The sequence below is a fragment of the Oryx dammah genome, unplaced genomic scaffold, assembly GCF_014754425.2.
Source record: "Oryx dammah isolate SB20612 unplaced genomic scaffold, SCBI_Odam_1.1 HiC_scaffold_23, whole genome shotgun sequence".
NCBI classification, from domain to species: Eukaryota; Metazoa; Chordata; class Mammalia; order Artiodactyla; family Bovidae; genus Oryx; species Oryx dammah.
Window position 1 is genome coordinate 68,873,763 of NW_024070207.1, and position 21,244 is coordinate 68,895,006.

The 21,244-nt window shown below is 40.3% G+C and overlaps 1 protein-coding gene across 1 annotated transcript in view; it reads right to left on the reverse strand.

Annotated features, from left to right (window-relative positions):
• Positions 1–7,514: 7,514 nt before the first annotated feature.
• Positions 7,515–21,244, reverse strand: part of LOC120881624 (importin subunit alpha-1-like) — a 45,152-nt gene continuing 31,422 nt past the window's right edge. Inside the window, exon 3 of the mRNA XM_040265317.1 lies at positions 7,515–8,555. Coding sequence (XP_040121251.1) covers positions 7,603–8,555 — 953 coding nt within the window. The 3' untranslated portion in view covers positions 7,515–7,602. The remainder of the gene's footprint in view (positions 8,556–21,244) is intronic.

Genomic DNA, 21,244 nt, shown 5'->3' on the forward strand with positions numbered 1-21,244 from the left:
TTTGTTCAAATGCAGGTTGTTATGACTTACCTTTAAAATTCTGATTCAGTAGATCTGAGGTGGGACCCAAGAATGTTTATTTTTCACATGTAACCCAGAAATCCTGATTTTTTAAAAAGCAGTACTTTTTGAGAGCAAGTGACTTACTGGTTCCCTTTTTGAGGAGCTACAACCTGAAGGTCAGTAACCTACTAATTCTACTAAAAAATTACTGAGCAATATTTAACAAGTTCCCTTTGGTCTCTGGACTTGACTTTGCCCATCTATAAGTGAGATGCATTAACTATTTGACCCCTAAATGTTCTTCCAGTTCTGACATTCTATAATTCTATTTTGCCCTCCAAAAACCAATTCTTAAAATTCATTGTTCCACACAGTAGCATAACTAACATGTACAGAGATTCAAACAAATATGATTAATGGTTAACAGGAATATTGAGGCCTTTGATGAGACTTGAGTCTTGATCTGGCTCTCTTTTCCGTTTTTTCTTTGTTTGGTTGTTCTTTCCCTATTGGTATTAATGGTATTTTTCACCTTTTTTGTCTCCCATTTTCTCTGCTTTGTGTCTGACCCTCTAAGTCAGTACACTATTGGTTGTAATTATAGACAGCTTAAGTTTGATTGGATGAAAAAAATTGCAGCCCTGTACTATAATCCCATTCCTTTTTGAAAGTCTGTGCATCTTTTTTCCTAGCACAGAGTATGACTCAAAGGATCTCTGGGTTTAAAAACTGAATCTGCTAACTTGAAGTGGGCAGGAGCAATTAAATGGCTACTTTACCAATGAGTACTCTGTAGGGAACAAGGTATAAGGAAAGTTGAGAAGTGCTTGCAAACGAGACTCTCAACCAGGGCTGAACATTCTTGCAAACGAGATGTTCAGCTAAGAATCCGGTTTGTTCCTGTGGGAAAAGAACATTTCTTGCACACAAGGATGTTTTTCTGATTCCTCAAAAGGAACAGACCCAAGGACAAAACGGATTCTAAGTTGATAAGGAAGTTCCCCAAAACAAAGTCTTAGCTGCAGTAAATAAGTCAAGGTAAAGGTTATCTCGCCCTGCGCCTGCACACTGTATAGTCTCTGAATCATAGTGCTTGGCAACTTGCCCTGTAAGTTGTTGTGCAAGGGATATAAAATAAAGCAGCTGTAAGAAGCAAGGGTTAAAATATAAAGATTCAAACCACTCTGCAGTGTTGGTGTTTCATTCCGTCGCCAGCAGTACTCTAAAGGAAAACATGAAAATATACTGTTTTTTATTACTGATAATTTAAACAGAGTGCAGTGAGACATTGACCAAAACTGTACTGAAGTCATTTTGTTTAGTGTCGCATTAGGCAAATGACTTCATTCTCAGTGCCACAGAATATGAATTAGAGCAGTACAACCACCAGTGTTCTTGTGTTTTCACTCTTAGGAGACAGCCATTCGTATACTTACCTGTACTAAGCAATAATCATTAGCAAATCTATTTACCTAGTCAGTTTAATTATTCAAGATGCTATTGAAGTAAAATTCACTAATGATTTATGAGAACACCTTAAATTTGGTGGTTTATAATCAATAAAGAGCTTCTATACATTCTCTTTTAATTCTCAAAAAAAGTTTGAGGATTATCAAGCCTCATTTATAGATGATATCTATGTAATTCTTTTTCCTAAAGTGATTTCTCCAAAGTCACACAAAATAGAGTAGAGCCAAGACAGGAACCCCAGGCTTTTCGACTGAAATCCAGTCTTTTTTTACACACACCTACAGATTCATGAAATCATTCCATTAACAAATAGTGGTTGAGTCCTTACTATTTTCCAGGACTCTTTCTAGGTGCTGGAACAGATACAAAGAAAAATGGATGATCTTACAATTCTCTGTGGTTGTAGAGGTCATAGACATAGTGGGTAGTATGGATCTTTGAAAACCAAAGGATAATAATAAGCAGCAAAGAACCAACACTAAAGATACTAACAGCAAAATTGATAGATGTGAATACAGTGCTTTTGTTTCCCACTTTTTGATGGAAATACAAAGCCAGATAAAGAAAAAGTGGGAAAAGTCTCCTGTAATAATTGAGATGACTGTAAACTTCATTTTAGGTTTTGAGTTATAAATTTGAGATGAGCCATAAAAAGTTGCTTATTGGGAAGCAATAAACCAACTGCATGTATCAGTAGGCATTCTTCACATGCATATACATAGTGTTGTTCAGTCACCCAATTATGTCCGACTCTTTGAAACTGCATGGACTGCAGCATACCAGGCCTCCCTGTCCCTCACCATCTCCTGAAGTTTGCCCAAGGTCATGTCCAATGCATCGGTGATGCCATCCAACCATCTCATCCTCTGATGCCCTCTTCTCCTTCTGCCCTCAATCCTTCCCAGCATCAGGGATTTTTCCAACGTGTCTGCTGTTCACATCAGATGGCCAAAACACTGGAGTTTCAGCTTCAGCATAAGTCCTTCCAACAAGTATTCAGGGTTGATTTCCCTTAAGATTGACTCATTTGATCTCCTTGCTGTCCAAGGGACTTTCAGGAGTCTTCTCCAGCACCACAGTTCAAAGGCATCAATTCTTCTGGCACTCCACTTAACGGTCCAGCTCTCACAACCATACATGACCACTGGGAAGACCATAGCCTTGACTATATGCACCTTTGTCAGCAGAGTAATGTCTCTGTTCTGTCTAGGTTTGTCATAGCTTTCCTGCCAAGAAACAAACATCTTCTGATTTCACAGCTGCAGTCACCATCTGCAGTGATTTTAGAGCCCAAGAAGAGGAAATCTGTCACTATTTCACCTTGTTCCCCCTCTATTTGCCATGAAGTAATGGAGCAGGATGCCATGATCTCAGTTTTTTTTTTTTACATTTAATTTTAAGCCAGCTTTTTCACTCTCCTCCTTCACCCTCATCAAGAAGTTCTTTAGTTCCTTCTGCCATTAGAGTGGTATCATCCACATATCTGTGATTGTTGATGTTTCTACCACCTATCTTGATCCCAGCTTGTAGCATCCAGCCTAGCATTTCTCATGATGTTCTCAGCGTATAGATTAAACATGGTGACAGCAGACAGCCTGGTCATACTCCTTTCTCAATCTTGAACCAATCAGTTGTTCCATACAGGGTTCTTATTGTTCCTTCTTGACTGGTTTCTCAGGAGACAGGTAAGATGGTCTGATATTCCCATCTCTTTAAGAGCTTTCCACAGTTTATTATGATCCACAGTCAAAGGCTTTGGCATAGTCAATGGAACAGAGGTAGATATTTTTTTCTAGAATTCCCTAGCTTTCTCTATAATCCAGCAAATGTTGGCAATTTGATCTCTGGTACTTCTTCCTTTTCTAAACTCACCTTGGACATCTGGATGTTCTTGGTTCACATAATGCTGAAGCCTAGCATGCAAGATTTTAAACATGACCTCACTAACATGGGAGATGAATGCAATTAGTCCAATGGTTAGCACATTCTTTAGTACTACCTTCCTTGGCAATTGGGATGAGCATTGACCTTTTCCAGTCCTGTGGCTACTGCTGGGTCTTCCGTATTTGCTGACATATTGAATGCAACACCTTGATGGCATCATCCTTTTTAGGATTTTGAATAGTTCTACTGGAATCCCATTGCATCCACTAGCTTTATTAACAGCAGTGCTTCCTAATGCCCAGTTGACTTCTCTCTCCAGAATGTCCGGCTCTGGGTGGCTGACCACACCATTGTAGTAATCTAGTTCATTTAGATCTTTTTTGTACAGTTCTTTCATGTATTCTTTCCATCTCTTCTTGATCTCTTCAGCATTGACTAGTCTCTACCATATTTGTCCTTTATTGTGCCCATCTTTAAGCAAAATATTCCCTTGATATTTCCAATTTTCCTGAAGAGATCTCTAGTTTTTCCCCTTCTGTTGTTTTCTTCTAGTTTTATACACTGTTCTTTGTAGAAGTCCTTCTTGTCTCTCTATGCTGTTCTTTGGCAATCTGCATTTAGTTGAGCATACCTTTTCCTTTCTCCTTTGCTTTTTGCTTTTCTTCTTTCTTTAGCTATCTGTAAGGCTTCTTCAGGTAACCACTTTGTCTTCTTGTTCTTCATTTTCTTTGGGATGGTTTTGTTCGCAACCTCCTGTACAAAATTATGAACCTCAGTTCATAGTTCTTTGGGCACACTGTTTACAAGTTCTAATCCTGTGAATCTATTCATTACCTCTACTGCATATTCATAGGGGATTTGATTAAAGTCATACCTGGCTGGCCTAGTGGTTTCCATGTTTTCTTTAGTTTAAGCATGAATTTTGTGAAGAGAAGCTGATGATCTGAGCCACAGTCAACTCCAGGTCTTGTTTTTTTTTTTGCTTACTGTATACAACTTCTCCATCTTCAGCTACAAAGAATGTAATCAATTTGATTTTGGTATCGACTGTTTGGTGACGTCCATGTATAAAGTCATCTCTTGTGTTGCTGGAAAAGAATATTTGATATGACCAGTGCATTCTCTTGGCAGAATTCAGTTAGCCATTGCCCTGCTTCATTTTGTTCTCCAAGGCCAAACTTGCCTGTTATTCCAAGTATCTCTTGACTTCTTATTTTTGCAGTCCAATTCTCAATGATAAATAGAATATCTCTTTTTGATGTTAGTTCTAGGAGGTCTTCTAGGTCTTTATAAAACTGATCAACTTCTGCTTCTTTGGCATTGATGGTAGGATCATAGACTTGGATTACTATGATGTTGAATGGCTTTCCTTGGAAATGAACCAAGATCATTCTGACATTTTTGAGGTTGCACCCAAGTACTGCATTTCAGACTCTTGTTGATTATGAGGGCTACTCCATTTCTTCTATGGGATTCTTGCCCACAGTAGTAGATATAATGGTCATCCAGATTAAATTTGCCCATTCCCGTCCATTTTAGTTCACTGATTCCTAAGATATTGATGTTTATTCTTTTGAATTATAAATTTGAGATGAGCCCTAAGTGTGCTTCTCTTGTGGCTCAGCTGGTAAAGACTCTGCCTGCAGTGCAGGAGAACTGGGTTCAGTCCCTGGGTTGGGACAATCCCCTGGAGAAGGGAAAGGCCACCCACTCCAGTATTCTGGCCTGGAGAATTCCATGGACGGCAGAGTCCATGGGGTTGCAAAGAGTCAGACATGTCTGAGCAACTTTCACTTTCACTAAAAAGTACAGGAAGCAGTTAACCAATTGCATGTATCAGTGAATATCCTTCACATGCATATACATAATACCTGTTCAGAACACTTTTATATAGGTTATCTCATTCGACATTGTGAAGCAGTTAGACTCCGTATTATAATTCCTGCTTTACAGGTGAGAAAATTGAAATTTAGGAACATAATTTATAGTCACATGAAAGTAATAGAGTTGAGAGAAGGCAGAAGAGTTAATTTATTATTAAATTATTAACTCTACTTTCCATGCAATATGTTTCAGTTATCTCATTTAAGCCTTTCAACAACCTTAGGAAGCAGACTCTATTTTGTTAACCCCACTTTATAGATAGAAAAACAGATGTAATGAGATTAACTTGATAATGTCACACAGGTGATGGATAAAGTGCAGGAGCCAAGATTGGAACCTAAGTGAGATCAAGTCAATTTTTTTCCTAAAGCCCAGGTCCTTAGATTAATCCAGATTGTAGTCATCTCTTATAGTAGAGACTCATCCAGATTATATTCCTCTGTCTCACCTGCAATACCAGATTTAACCTGTGGACCAAAAATCATACTTTATGACTGAGCTGGGTAACTCTGATACAATTTTCTATTAATGCTATATACTCTGATGAACTCTTTGGCAATCCTTTTGTGCCATGAACTCAACAGTTCTTTAATTCAAGTTGAATTGATTATGCTTGTTAACTTTGCATTGTAATTTTAAATTTCTTGTGAAAAAAAAATCTGTTAATTAAAAGGATAACCAATGTTCTGAACAAATAGTGTGATTCACTTTTCTTTCCAACTGAATAGCTGTATCACCTTTCAGATGTATACCTTGACTTCATTCTGTTGTTTCCAATGACCTCAAAATGTCTACTTGGATATTTTTCAGATATATATCTTATCATATTTACTATTTACTCCCCATTCTTCCAATATTTTTGAATGACTTTTCAAATACATATTGCCAGCCTTATGAAGTTAGCTTACTTCTGAGTATAAAACCTCTCCTGTAAATCTTAAACAATTCCTGGTAGATGTGTGGGTCAGGAAAGGCAGGTCTTGTATTAAAAAATTATACCATCTTGTATAAAAAAGTATACCTTGTATAGAAAGTGTAAAAGAGAACCTATAAAAATGATATATTAAGAACTGAGATGTCTCCTTTAGTGTTTTGCTGATTTTTTTTATTGGCATGCCTTTCAATTCTATTTTTCTTTCATGTAAATTCTAGAGATATTTATGTTTTGTGGTTACCTTGGGAGTTACATGATATAACAGCCTAACTTATTGATAACTTAAGTTCAATCATAAGACAAAAACCATATGCTTTAACTTCTCTCCCACTTTATTATTGTAACAATTTACATTCGTTCCTATGTGTATCTTTAAACATATTTTATAGCTATTTAAAATAATTTTTTAGATTCCACTTTTAACTGACAACATACAGTATTTGTTTTTCTCTGTCTGACTTACTTCACTAAGCATAATACCCTCCAGGTCCATCCATGTTGTTACAAATGGCAAAATTTCATTCTCTTTTATGGCTGAGTAACATTCCATTGTATGTATACCACATCTTTACACATTCCTCTCTTTTGATGTATACTTAGGTTGGTTCTATATCTTGTCAATAGCATTTTTTTATAAGGTAGGTTGAGTGGTGATGAATTTCCTCAGCTTAGGTTTGGGAAAATATCTCTCCTTTATTTTGAGGAACAGTTTTACTGGGAATAGTATTCTTGGCATTTTTTTTTTTCTTTCAGTACTTAAAATGGGTCATCCGACTCCATTCTTGTCTTCCTGGTTTCTGCTGAAAAAATCCACTGATTGTTTCATGGAGATTCCATTGTATGTTGCCAGTGACTTTGCTCTTGATACTTCGAAAAACTTCTCTTTTTTTCCTTCTTTTTTAAATATAAATTTATTTATTTTAATGGAGGCTAATTACTTTACATTATTCTAGTGGTTTTGCCATACATTGACATGAATCTGCCACAAGTGTACATGTGTTCCTCATGCTGAACCCCATCCCCACCTTTCTCCCCATCCTATCCTTCTGGGTCAACCCAGTGCACCGGCCCGAAGCACCCTGTCTCATGCATTGAACCTGGACTGGCAATCCAATTCACATATGATAATATACACGTTTCAATGCCATTCTCTCAAATCATCTCACACTCGCCCTCTCCCACAGAGTTCAAAAGATTGTTCTATACATCTGTGACTCTTTTGTTGTCTCTCATATAGGGTTATCATTACCATCTTTCTAAATTCCATATATATGCGTTAGTATACTGTATTGGTGTTTTTCTTTCTGGCTTACATCACTCTGTATAATAGGCTCCAGATTTAAAAAGAGTTCTTAGTAGAGAAACAGTAAGACAAACTTATACCAAACATAGTACACAACGAACAACTTTAAGCCTCAGATGTACATCTAAAAGTTGAACGTCCCAGCAGAGCCATCCTGCACTTGGAATGTATAGCCTTCAGAGGTAGTTTCTGATACAACATTTTGATCTTCCTCTTCCTCTACAGAGACATACTTCTTGATCAAGTTTAATGAAGCTTTGTACACAGACTCATTTTCATGGTTTTGTAGAGCTCCAATTTTGTCCAAACCTCCACATTCTTCAATCATTATACTAAGTTTCTCAGTTTCACCTAGTTTCTCAGCAGCCCAAAAGATATTTGAAATGGCATCCAGAATAACCAGAACAATTTTGGTCTCTTTTGCGGTTAGGAGGTTCATCAATGGCTCTATTATGCCACAATGAACAAGGTACACGATCTGCTCAACAGTTCCACCACTTGTATAGTTGTTCACAGCCCATGCGGCTTCCTTTTGTGTCTTAAAGTCTGCCTTTGAGAGAAGGCCAACAAGGAATGGGACTAATCCATGATTCATAACTTGTTGTATCTGGTCCTGGCGGCCAGCTGTGATGTTTGACATTGTCCATGTAGCTTCCTTCTGAATGTTAATTTTGGAGTTTGTCAGCAGGCTTGGAAACAAGGCAAGTACTCCTGCATCTATTATAACCTGTGTTTGTTCATCTGTCCCAGTGACAACATTTCCTATGGCTCTGAGTGCAGGAGTCACAATTGGCAATTCAGTAGCCCCGAAAAGCTTCACAAGTTGGGGTACAACCCCAGTTTTCACAACCATTTCAATCCACTCATTTGGACCATCAGCAAGGTAGGAAATAGCCCAGCAGGTATCAGCTAATACTTCTGGATCATCGTGATGCAGGAGATGAACTAAAGTAGGAAGAATCTGCACAATAGCCTCTAAGAGGGGCGCAGGATTCTTATTGCGACAAAGATTTGAAAGCGTCCAAGTAAGATTACATAAGTAACCACATGCTAGAGATGATATATCAGGGACATCTTCTGCTCAATAAAGCAACACAGACCAAAGAAATAACTTTGCAACCTCTCTAACATGGAGTGAAATAAAATGCTGTGTCTTTTGACTATCTGCCACTGTCATAAATGTCGAAAGGATTTGAAGACTTTAAAAGTGGTGACCAGCATCAAATTGCCTTTTTACTGCATACTTCCTCATTCTAAGCTGGAATGAAACAATCAGCTATTATTTGCCATTAAGTATAAGGCTGCAATCATGCACATTTTTCTATATAATATCATTGAAATAATCATTGCCTTGTAATTCTGAGTACATTAAGACAGATACAAAGTTGGAAGGTGTGACAGACAAGATTCACTCTGCTGGCATAAAAGTTGTCATGGGCTTCTGCATGTAAGGCTAAAAGCAGAAGTTGGACCTCTGAAATATTTTCCTTCATCAGTGTCTAGTTATGGACATAATGAAAAGCATATAATGTCATAAACAAAATTTATGAGCTGACCACATAAATCAATCCATTAAGTAGTTATTAGACACCTTATATGTATTCAGTCTTGTGCTAGATTCTATCTTTGGGAGATGCAGAAAAAATATAATTCCTGCCATAAAATATTTACATTATTGTACATACAAGTCACATGAAAGAAATAAAAGCAAATAGCATAAAATAAAGGATTAAACTGTGTAATGTGCATTGTATTGAGTGATACTAGTCAGAAGAATAGAGAGATTGATGGTCATGAATTGGACTGGATAAGTTCTTAAGACCAGGAGGGAAGTGGAGGACAGAACATTCTAGGCAAAGAAAATAGAATGGATGAACATAGAAGAAAAGAATAAATTAATGGGACTGACAGAATATAAGAAGACTGAAAACTAGGTCAAGTAGAGAGATAATGGAAGGAAGTGGTTATCAAAGAGTTGTCCCCAAGCCAGCAGCATCAGCATCACCAAGGAACTTGTTAGAAATGCATATATTGAGCCCTGCCTAGACTTAACTTAATCAGAAAGTCTAGAGGTGGCCCCCCAAAACCTGCATATTAACAAGCCAGCCCAGTGATTTTGATACCTGCTCAAGTTTGAGAACCACTGATGTAGAGGAGTAGAGAGTCACTGATGTTGAAAAATGGAGAGAAATAAGATTGTAAGGTAGGACAGGTGACTAGAAAGCCAGGCAGAGGGTTGTTCCACTTGATGCAGTAGGAGATGAGTTACTGGGTGTTCTGAAAATAGGAAATGAGAAGATTATTTTGGCAGTGATGGACCAAAGAGGTGAAAGTAGGACTCTCAAGAGTCTTCTCCAACACCACGGTTCAAAAGTATCAATTCTTCAGCACTCAGCTTTCTTTATAGTCCAACTCTCACATCCATACACGATTACTGGAAAAGCCATAGCTTTGACTCCAACTTATACTCGCTCCTAAAGTGCACAGTTGCCCCTAAAGTCCACAGTCTGTTCCCCACCCAGACATGAGGGAGCAAATGCCAAGGCTTATTAGGGCTGGCTTGTTCACTTGGGCTGGAGAGAGCGAAGAATATGGCAGTCACAGCTGGGATGTGCCAGGGTGAGCCTGCAGCAACAGACCTGCTGGATGTTGCTACAGTCTGAGGGATGTCTTGTGCTCTCCCAAAGGACTTGGTCTCAGATTGTGGATCCCTAGAAGGAACCAAACTATTTAAGCTCCTACCAAGGTTTGGGCAGTAACCTATGCCTATTCACAGCCTGGTGGTAGCTGCTACCTATGGGGTTGGGACCACATAGGTGGCATTTTGTCCACTGCTTCAGGTAGTATCCCCGGCTTTGGCAGTAGTATGCATGTGTGCTAAGTCTCTTCAGTTGTGTCCGATTCTTTGCAACCCAATGGACTGTAGCTTGCCAGGTTCCTCTGGCCGTGGGATTCTACAGGCAACAGTACTGGAGTGGATGGCCATGGCCTCCTCTAGGGGCTCTTCCCAACCCAGGGATCAAACCCACATCTCTATGTCTTCTGCATTGGCAGGCTGGCTCTTTACCTCTAGTGCCACCTGGGAAGTGCTTACTTTTCTTTAGGCCAATTAAATTAGAGGTCATTTACAAACTAAACTCAGCAATCAGCAATATTACCCAAAGACAAAAACACATACTGAGACATACATATATCCAAATAGACACAAGATATCTCATAGCTTTGTTTTCCAAACTTAGTTATGAATTGGATATCACAATATAAAGCTCACTAATTATAAATAATGATTGGGATAAGACAATTTTATAAAAGCTATTCTCCCTTTTGTTTCATTTCAGACTCAGGAATTAGAGATGGTCTAGGTAAGTGATTCAGAGAGATCTGGTCTCAAGGCCAAAACACTGGAGGAATTATTCCCTCAGGGCAAGAATTCTTTTTATTTAACTTATTTAATTTTTTACTTTACAATATTGTATTGGTTTTGCCATACACTGACATGAATCTGCCATGGGTGTACATGTGTTCCCCATCCTAAAACCCCTTCCCACCTCCCCCCCCCTCCCCATCCCATCACTCTGGGTGATCCCAGTGCATCAGCCACGAGCACCCTGTATCATGCAACGAACCTGGACTGGCGATTCGTTTCACATATGCTAATTTACATGTTTCAGTGCCATTCTCCCAAATCATCCCACACTCGCCCTCTCCCACAGAGTCCAAAAGACTGTTCTATACATCTGTGTCTCTTTTGCTGTCTCGCATACAGAGTTATAATTACCATCTTTCTAAATTCCATATATATGTGTTAGTATACTGTATTGGTGTTTTTCTTCCTGGCTTACTTCACTCTGTTTAATAGGCTCCAGTTTCATCCACCTCATTAGAACTGATTCAAATGTATGCTTTTTAATACCTGAGTAATTCCATTGTGTATCTGTACCACAAATTTCTTATCCATTTGTCTACTGATGGACATCTAGGTTGCTTCCATGTCCTGGCTATTATAAACAGGGCTGTGATGAACATTGAGGTACATGTGTCTCTTTCAGTTCTGGTTTCCTCGGTATGTATGCCCAGCAGTGGGATTGCTGGGTCATATGGCAGTTCTGTTTCCAGTTTTTTAAGGTATCTCCACACTGTTCTCCATAGTGGTTGTACTAGTTTGCATTCCCACCAACAGTGTAAGAGGGTTCCCTTTTCTCCACACCCTCTCCAGCATTTATTGCTTGTAGACTTTTGGATCGCAGCCATTCTGACTGGTATGAAATGGTACCTCATTGTGGTCTTGATGTGCATTTCTCTGATAATGAGTGATGTTGAGCATCTTTTCATATATTTGTTAGCCATGTGTATGTCTTCTTTGGAGAAATGTCTGTTTAGTTCTTTGGCCCATTTTTTGATTGGGTCATTTATTTTTCTGGAACTGAGCTTCACGAGTTGCTTGTGTATTTTTGAGATTAATTCTTTGTCAGTTGCTTCATTTGCTATTATTTTCTCCCATTCTGAAGGCTGTCTTTTCACCTTGCTTATAGTTTCCTCTGTTGTGCAGGAGCTTCTAATTTTAATTAGGTCCCATTTGTTTATTATTGCTTTTATCTCTAATATTCTGGGAAGTGGGTCATTCATACGGGTTCCTGCTGTGGTTTATGTCGGAGAGTGTTTTGCCTATGCTTTCCTCTAGGAGTTTTATAGTTTTTTGTCTTTTAGATCTTTAATCCATTTTGAGTTTATTTTGGGGTATGGTGTCAGAAAGTGTTCTGCTGCTGCTGCTGCTGCTAAGTCACTTCAGTCATGTCCAACTCTGTGCGACCCCGTAGATGGCAGCCCACCAGGCTTCCCTGTCCCTGGGATTCTCCAGGCAAGAACACTGGAGTGGGTTGCCATTTCTTTCTCCAATGCTTGAAAGTAAAAAGTGAAAGTGAAGTCGCTCAGTCGTGTCTGACTCTTAGCGACCCCATGGACTGCAGCCCACCAGGCTCTTCTGTCCATGGATTTTCCAGGTAAGAGTGCTAGAGTGGGGTGTCATTGCCTTCTAGTTTCATTCTTTTACAAGTGGTTGACCAGTTTTCCCATCGCCACTTGTTAAAGAGATTGTCTTTCTTCCATTGTATATTCTTGCCTCCTTTGTCAAAGATAAGGTGTCCATAGGTGCGTGGATTTATCTCTGGGCTTTCTTTTTTGTTCCGTTGATCTATATTTCTGTCTTTGTGCCAGTACCATACCGTCCTGATGACTGTGGCTTTGTAGTAGAGCCTGAAGTCAGGCAGGTTGATTCCTCCAGTTCCATTCTTCCTTCTCAAGATTGCTTGAGCTATTCAAGGGTTTTTGTTTTTCCATACAAATTGTGAAATTATTTGCTCTAGTTCTCTGAAAAATCCTGTGTGTAGCCTGATAGGGATTGCATTGAATCTATAAATTGCTTTGAGTAGTATACTCATTTTCACTATATTGAATCTTCTGATCCATAAACACGGTATATTTCTCCATCTATTTGTGTCCTCTGTTTTCTTTCAGCAGTGTTTTATAGTTTTCTATATGTAGGTCATTTGTTTCTTTAGGTAGATATATTCCTAAGTATTTTATTCTTTTCATTGTAATGGTGAATATAATGTTTCCTTAATTTCTCTTTCTGTTTTCTCATTGTTAGTGTATAGGAATGCAAGGGATTTCTGTGTTGATTTTATATCCTGCAACTTTACTATATTCATTGATTAGCTCTAGTAATTTTCTGGTGGAGTCTTTAGGGTTTTCTATGTAGAGGATCATGTCATCTTCAAACTGAGAGTTTTACTTCTTTTCCAATATGAATTCCTTTTATTTCTTTTTCTGCTCTGATTGCTATGGCCAAAACTTCCAAAACTATGTTGAATAGTAGTGTTAAGAGTGGGCACCCTTGTCTTGTTCCTGACTTTAGGGGAAATGCTTTCAATTTTTCACCACTGAGATTATGTTTGCTGTGGGTTTGTCATATATACCTTTTATTATGTTGAGTTATGTTCCTTCTATACCTGCTTTCTGGAGGGTTTTTTTTTTTTATCATAAATGGATGTTCAGTTTTTTCAAAGGCTTTCTCTGCATCTATTGAGATAATCATATAGTTTTTATCTTTCAATTTGTTAATGTGTATTACATTGATTGATTTGCAGATACTGAAGAATCCTTGCATCCCTGGGATAAAGCCCACTTGGTCATGATGTATAATCTTTTTAATATGTTGATGGATTCTGTTTGCTAGTGTTTTGTTAAGGATTTTTGCATCTATGTTCATCAGTGATATTGGCCTGTAGTTTTCTTTTTTTGTGGCATCTTGGTCTGGTTTTGGTATTAGGCTGATGGTGGCCTCATAGAATGAGTTTGGAAGTTTACCTTCCTCTGCTATTTTCTGGAAGAGTTTGAGTAGGATAGGTGTTAGCTCTTCTCTAAATTTTTGGTAGAATTCAGCTGTGAAGCCGTGTGGTCCTAGGTTTCTGTTTGTTGGAAGATTTCTGATTAGTTTCGATTTCTCTGTTTGTGATGGGTCTGTTAAGATTTTCTATTTCTTCCTGGTTCAGTTTTGGAAACTTGTGCTTTTCTAAGAATTTGTCCATTTCTTCCAAGTTGTCCACTTTATTGGCATATAGTTGCTGATAATAGTCTCTTATGATCTTTTGTATTTCTATGTTGTCTGTTGTGATCTCTCCATTTTCATTTCTAATTTTGTTGATTTGATTCTTCTCCCTTTGTTTCTTGATGAGTCTGGCTAATGGTTCGTGAATTTTATTTAACTTCTCAAAGAACCAGCTTTTGGCTTTGTTGATTTTTCCTATGGTCTATTTTGTTTCTTTTGCATTTATTTCTGCCCGAATTTTTAAGATTTCTTTCCTTCTACTAACCCTGGGGTTCTTCATTTCTTCCTTTTCTAGTTGCTTTAGGTATAGAGTTAGGTTATTTATTTGACTTTTTTCTTGTTTCTTGAGGTAAGCCTCTATTCTTATGAACCTTCCCCTTAGCACTGCTTTTACAGTGTGCCATAGGTTTTGGGTTGTTGTGTTTTCATTTTCATTCATTTCTATGCATATTTTAATTTCTTCTGTGATTCATTGATTATTCAGCAGCATGTTGTTCAGCCTCCAGATGTTGGAATTTTTAATTGTTTTTCTCCTGTAATTGAGATCTAATCTTACTACATTGTGGTCAGAAAAGATGCTTGGAATGATTTTGTTTCAGGAAGGCAGACCCCTTCCAGGGCCTGAAACTGGGCTCTTGTCTAACGCTCAGAAATGAATTGTCCGAGGAGACACATGTGCTGACAAAGCAAGAGATTTTATTGGGAAAGGGCACCCGGGTGGAGAACCCAGGAGAACTGCTCTGCCGCGTGGCTTCCAGTCTCAGGTTTTATGGTGATGGGATTAGTTTCCAGGTGGTCTTTGTCCAATCATTCTAATTCAGAGTCTTTCCTGGTGGCACACGCATCGCTCAGCCAAGATGGATGCTAGTGAGAGGGATTCTAGGAAGTGGATGGACACGTGATGTCTCCTTTCAAACTTTCCCAAACTCTTCTGGTTGATGGTGGCTTTTTAGTTCCATATTCCTTATCAGGATCTCCTGTCATAAAACAACTCATGCAAATGGTTACTATGGTGCCTGGCCAGGGTGGGCGGTTTCAATCAGTGTGCTTCCCCTAACAACTCCCCCCTGAGAGACTTCATACTCAAGATACTTCTTGGGAATTGGGCGGAGGTCTGTTTCTTCTGTAACTTCTTCCTGCTGTGCATGGGTGTAGGCCTGCCTAGCAGAGCAGAAGTCTCTCTCTACCAGATCTAACTCAAGGTATTTTTTGCCTGAAACCAGCATTCACCCTTATAACAACAGCAATTTAGTTTGAAACTGTTGGCCCCTCTCAGAGATGAAATAGACAGGGGCCAAACATGAGACCTAACAGGATGGTCATCTCTGGTCCCCAGAAAGAGAAGGCAATATTTGGGGTGAGGGTTGAGGGTTTGTGACCCTTTTTGATTGGTTGGTGGTAAGGCAACAGAGCTGTGCTCCAGGAATCTTGTGTTCAGTCTGAAGTTACCATCCTCCACCTGGGTGGGGGCTCCAGCTCTGTAGAACTCAAAGACATTGTTATGCATATTTCTTTGAGTAGGAACCAGGACTCTGTCTGGAGGCTGTACCAACCTATGATTGTTACTCCTGTTTCTGTATCCCCTCCTTTCCCTGATTAGCAATTGTTTGAATCCACCCTTTGGAACCCAGGGAAGGTCAGGAGGCTGAATGAAGCCTATATCCTACAGACAAGAAATGGAGAACACAGAACAGATCTCTACTCCAGAGCCCTACAGAGTTCTACTCAGTTTTAATTTAGGGAACTAGGCAACTATGGCTGTGATAACTTCCTGTCAAAATGGAGCATAGGACTGCCTCAACTTGTAGTGTAGACACTGAATTGGAAGTATTTCTGAGTTCCAAGTTCTAGAGCTTAGTCTTGTATGATTAAAATCTCAATCCCTTGGTCTGCCATTTTGGTGTAACAGACCCAATTAGAAGTAGTGGCACACTAAGCCCAGGAGGCGGCAGCAGGCTGGCACACTAAACGTAGGCAGCGGCAGCGGGCCAGCGCACTAAGCGTGGCCAAGAGCTACCTCACGTCCGAAGTCAGGGACAGTGGCCCAGAGTGCCAGGCTGTGACGGCACAGGAACAGCTGGGAGGAACCGCCCCACGTCCGAGGTCAGGGGCGGCAGCTGAAAGGAACTACCGCACGTCCGAGGTCAGTGGTGGCCGGGAGGAGACACCCCATGTCCGAGGTCAGGGTGGCGGCCGGGAGGAACTACACAGCGTCTCAGGCCACCTCCCACCCAAGGCCAGGGGTAGTGACCCTGAGGAGCCACCCCGAGCCCCAGGCCAGAGGCGGCAGCTGGGAGGAGCCACCCAAGGAGCCCTGGCTGAGCAGGCATAGGAGGGCCTAGAGGAGCTATCCCAACTTGAAGGTCAGGAACGGTGGTGGTAAGGAGATACCCCTCCTCCAAGGTAAGGAACAGCAGCTGTGCCTTGCTGGAGCAGCCGTGAAGCGATACCCCATGCCCAAGGTAAGAGAAATCCAAGTAAGATGGTAGGTGTTGCAAGAGGGCATCAGAGGGCAAACACACTGAAACCATACTCACAGAAAACTAGTCAATCTAATCACACTAGGACCACAGCCTTGTCTAACTCAATGAAATCAAGCCATGCCTGTGGGGCAACCCAAGACGGGTGGGTCATGGTGGAGAGGTCTGACAGAATGTGGTCCACTGGAGAAGGGAATGGCAAGCCACTTCAGTATTCTTGCCTTGAGAACCCCATGAACCGTATGAAAAGGCAAAATGATAGGATACCAAAAGAGGAACTCCCCAGGTCGGTAGGTGCCCAATATGCTACTGGAGATAAGTGGTGAAATAACTCCAGAAAGAATGAAGGGATGGAGCCAAAGCAAAACCAATACCCAGTTGTGGATGTGACTGGTGATAGAAGCAAGATCTGATGCTGGAAAGAGCAATATTGCATAGGAACCTGGAATCTCAGGTCCATGAATCAAGGCAAATTGAAAGTGGTCAAACAAGAGACGGCAAGGGTGAACATCGACATTCTAGGAATCAGCGAACTAAAATGGACTGGAAAGGGTGAATTTAACTCAGATGACCATTATATCTACTACTGCGGGCAGGAATCCCACAGAAGAAATGGAGTAGCCATCATGGTCAACAAAAGAGTCCGAAATGCAGTACTTGGATGCAGTCTCAAAAACAACAGAATGATCTCTGTTCGTCTCCAAGGCAAACCATTCAATATCACAGTTATCCAAGTCTATGCCCCAACCGGTAACACTGAAGAAGCTGAAGTTGAATGGTTCTATGAAGACCTACAAGACCTTTTAGAACTAACACCCAAAAAAGATGTCCTTTTCATTATAGGGGACTGGAATGCAAAAGTAGGAAGTCAAGAAACACCTGGAGTAACAGGCAAATTTGGCCTTGGAATGTGGAATGAAGCAAGGCAAAGACTAATAGAGTTTTGCCAAGAAAATCCACTGGTCATAGCAAACACCTCCCAACAACACAAGAGAAGGCTCTACACATGGACATCACCAGATGGTCAACACCGAAATCAGATTGATTATATTCTCTGCAACCAAAGATGGAGAAGCTCTATACAGTCAACAAAAACAAGACCAGGAGCTGACTGTGGCTCAGATCATGAACTCCTTATTACCAAATTCAGAATCAAATTGAAGAAAATAGGGAAAATCGCTAGACCATTCAGGTATGACCTAAATCAAATCCCTTATGATTATACAGTGGAAGTGAGAAATAGATTTAAGGGCCTAGATCTGATAGATAGAGTGCCTGATGAACTATGGAATGAGGTTCATGACATTGTACAGGAGACAGGGATTAAGACCATCCCCATGGAAAAGAAATGCAAAAAAGCAAACTGGCTGTCTGGGGAGGCCTTACAAATAGCTGTGAAAAGAAGAGAGGTGAAAAGCAAAGGAGAAAAGGAAAGATATAAGCATCTGAATGCAGAGTTCCAAAGAATAGCAAGAAGAGATAAGAAAGCCTTCCTCAGCAATCAATGCAAAGAAATAGAGGAAAACAACAGAATGGGAAAGACTAGAGATCTCTTCAAGAAAATTAGAGATAAGGGAACATTTCATGCAAAGATGGGCTCAATAAAGGACAGAAATGGTATGGACCTAACAGAAGCAGAAGATATTAAGAAGAGGTGGCAAGAATACATAGAAGAATTGTACAAGAAAGAACTTCACGGCTCAGAAAATCATGATGATGTGATCACTCATCTAGAGCCAGACATTCTGGAATGTGAAGTCAAGTGGGCCTTAGAAAGCATCACTATGAAGAAAGCTAGTGGAGGTGATGGAATTCCAGTTGAGCTGTTTCAAATCCTGAAAGATTATGCTGTCAAAGTGCTGCACTCAATATGCCAGCAAATTTGGAAAACTCAGCAGTGGCCATAGGACTGGAAAGGGTCAGTTTTCATTCCAATTCCAAAGAAAGGCAATGCAAAAGAATACTAAAACTACCGCACAATTGCACTCATCTCACATGCTAGTAAAGTAATGCTCAAAATTCTCCAAACCAGGCTTCAGCAATATGTGAATCATGAACTCCTTGATGTTCAAACTGGTTTTAGAAAAGGCAGAGGAACCAAAGATCCAATTGTCAACATCTGCTGGATCATGGAAAAAGCAATAGAGTTCCAGAAAAACATCTATTTCTGCTTTATTGACTATGCCAAAGCCTTTGACTGTGTGGATCACAAGAAACTGTGGAAAATTCTGAAAGAGATGGGAATACCAGACCACCTGACCTGCCTCTTGAGAAATCTGTATGCAGGTCAGGAAGCAACAGTTAGAACTGGACATGGAACAACAGACTGGTTCCAAATAGGAAAAGGAGTACGTCAAGGCTGCATATTGTCACCCTGCTTATTTAACTTCTAGGCAGAGTACATCATGAGAAATGCTGGACTGGAAGAAACACAAGCTGGAATCAAGACTGCCAGGAGAAATATCAATAACTTCAGATATGCAGATTATACCACCCTTATGGCAGAAAGTGAAGAAGAACTAAAAAGCCTCTTGATGAAAGTGAAGGAGGAGAGCAAAAAAGTTGGCTTAATGCTCAACATTCAGAAAATGAAGATCATGGCATCCGGTCCCATCACTTCATGGGAAATAGATGGGGAAACAGTGGAAACAGTGGCAGACTTTATTTTTTGCGCTCCAAAATCACTGCAGATGGTGATTGCAGCCATGAAATTAAAAGACGCTTACTCCTTGGAAGGAAAGTTATGACCAACCTAGATAGTATATTCAAAAGCAGAGGCATTACTTTGCTGACTAAGGTCCATCTAGTCAAGGCTATGGTTTTTCCTGTGGTCATGTATGGACGTGAGAGTTGGACTGTGAAGAAGGCTCAGCACTGAAGAATTGATGCTTTTGAACTGTGGTGTTGCAGAAGATTCTTGAGAGTCCCTTGGACTGCAAGGAGATCCAACCAGTCCATTCTGAAGGAGATCAACCCTGGGATTTCTTTGGAAGGTATGATGCTGAAGCTGAAACTCCAGGACTTTGGCCACCTCATGCAAGGAGTTGACTCATTGGAAAAGACTCTGATGCTGGGAGGGATTGGGGGCAGGAGCAGAAGGGGACGACAGAGGATGAGATGGCTGGATGGCATCACGGACTCAATGGACGTGAGTCTAAGTGAACTCCAGGAGTTGGTGATGGACAGGGAGGCCTGGCGTGCTGCGACTCATGGGGTTGCAAAGAGTCGGACATGACTGAGCGACTGAACTGAACTGAACTGGGGGAGTGATAACTGGAATTTAGTAGACAAAATAAATCTCATTTCTTTTTAGAAGAATAGGCCTGAAACCCAGTCTGGGCGTGGTACTTCAGGGAGACTTGTAGCCAGGTAGCCAGTTGCCTGGTTTTATAAAACGTAAGGTTGAAATTACTAGCTTCCAGCAGACATTGTTTTGAGAATGGTGGCATCCAAGCCTGATATGACTCAGAAAACTCAAGTGTTTAGCAATACAAGGTCTAATCTGAAAGTACACCCATAGCATCACCTAGTTATTTCCCAAGATATCTGAATCATAGCTACTCTATTTTAATTATAAACTTTTCCTTAATAGCCAAAGCAGATTTCACCGTTAGTGACTTCAGTGTTTCTCTAGGTATGAGAAGATGCAAGAATTGGGACTCATAAAATCTCCTGAAAAGATTTAACTATCTGAAGGCCTGTTCTGCCAGTTTTTCCCAAAGCACAGAGTGCCTCATTCCAGATTTTCACCCTGAACTCCTTTCAGGGGCGTTGAAAGTCAGCAGTTTCAGCGGCCATGATTTAATCTTTGTAGATGTAGATGGCAAGTGTCATTCTTCAATTGGCAGAGCCCCTTTTTGCTCATAAACTTGACCATGATTTTGAGGGGGACATTTCATGACCATTTTATCCCGTGGTGCTGAGAATGTTCATTCTCAGGTTTGGCAAAATTTTGTTGACAGGCCACTCAATGTGCTGTTACTGGACTAGGCCATAAAACAGTATCCAAAATTCTCTGGACCACCTGTCTTACTAGCCTCTTGGTCCAGGAAAATATTCCCTCTTGTTGCTTCTTCCCATATCTAGAGTTACACTGTTACCATCATCGATCTCATATGGGACTATATATTACTCTATTAGAGGCCTCAGACACACATTTGACAGTGTAAGAAATAGCAGTTTTGTAAAACAGGTGAAATACAAATAACATAGGCAGCAGTATTAGTAAAGTCACAAGTAAGACTTAAGTTAAGAGCTCCCATTAGAGGTAGCCCAGTATATCTCAGGTCATCTGACTTAGTCTGCTCTGTAGAATCTTTATCTTCCAGGGAAATTATATATTGGCACCATTTATAAGGCACATAGCTCAGTTTTCTAGTGTTACTAGATTGATTGTCCTTCAGTTCAGTTCAGTTCAGTCGCTCAGTCACGTCCAACTCTTTACGACCCCATGAATTGCAGCATGCCAGGCCTCCCTGTTCATTACCAACTCCTGGAGTTCACTCAGACTCACGTCCATTGAGTCCGTGATGCCATCCAGCCATCTCATCCTCTGTCGTCCCCTTTTCCTCCTGCCCGCAATCCCTCCCAGCATCAGAGTCTTTTCCAATGAGTCAACTCCTCGCATGAGGTGGCCAAAGTCCTGGAGTTTCAGCTTCAGCATCATACCTTCCAAAGAA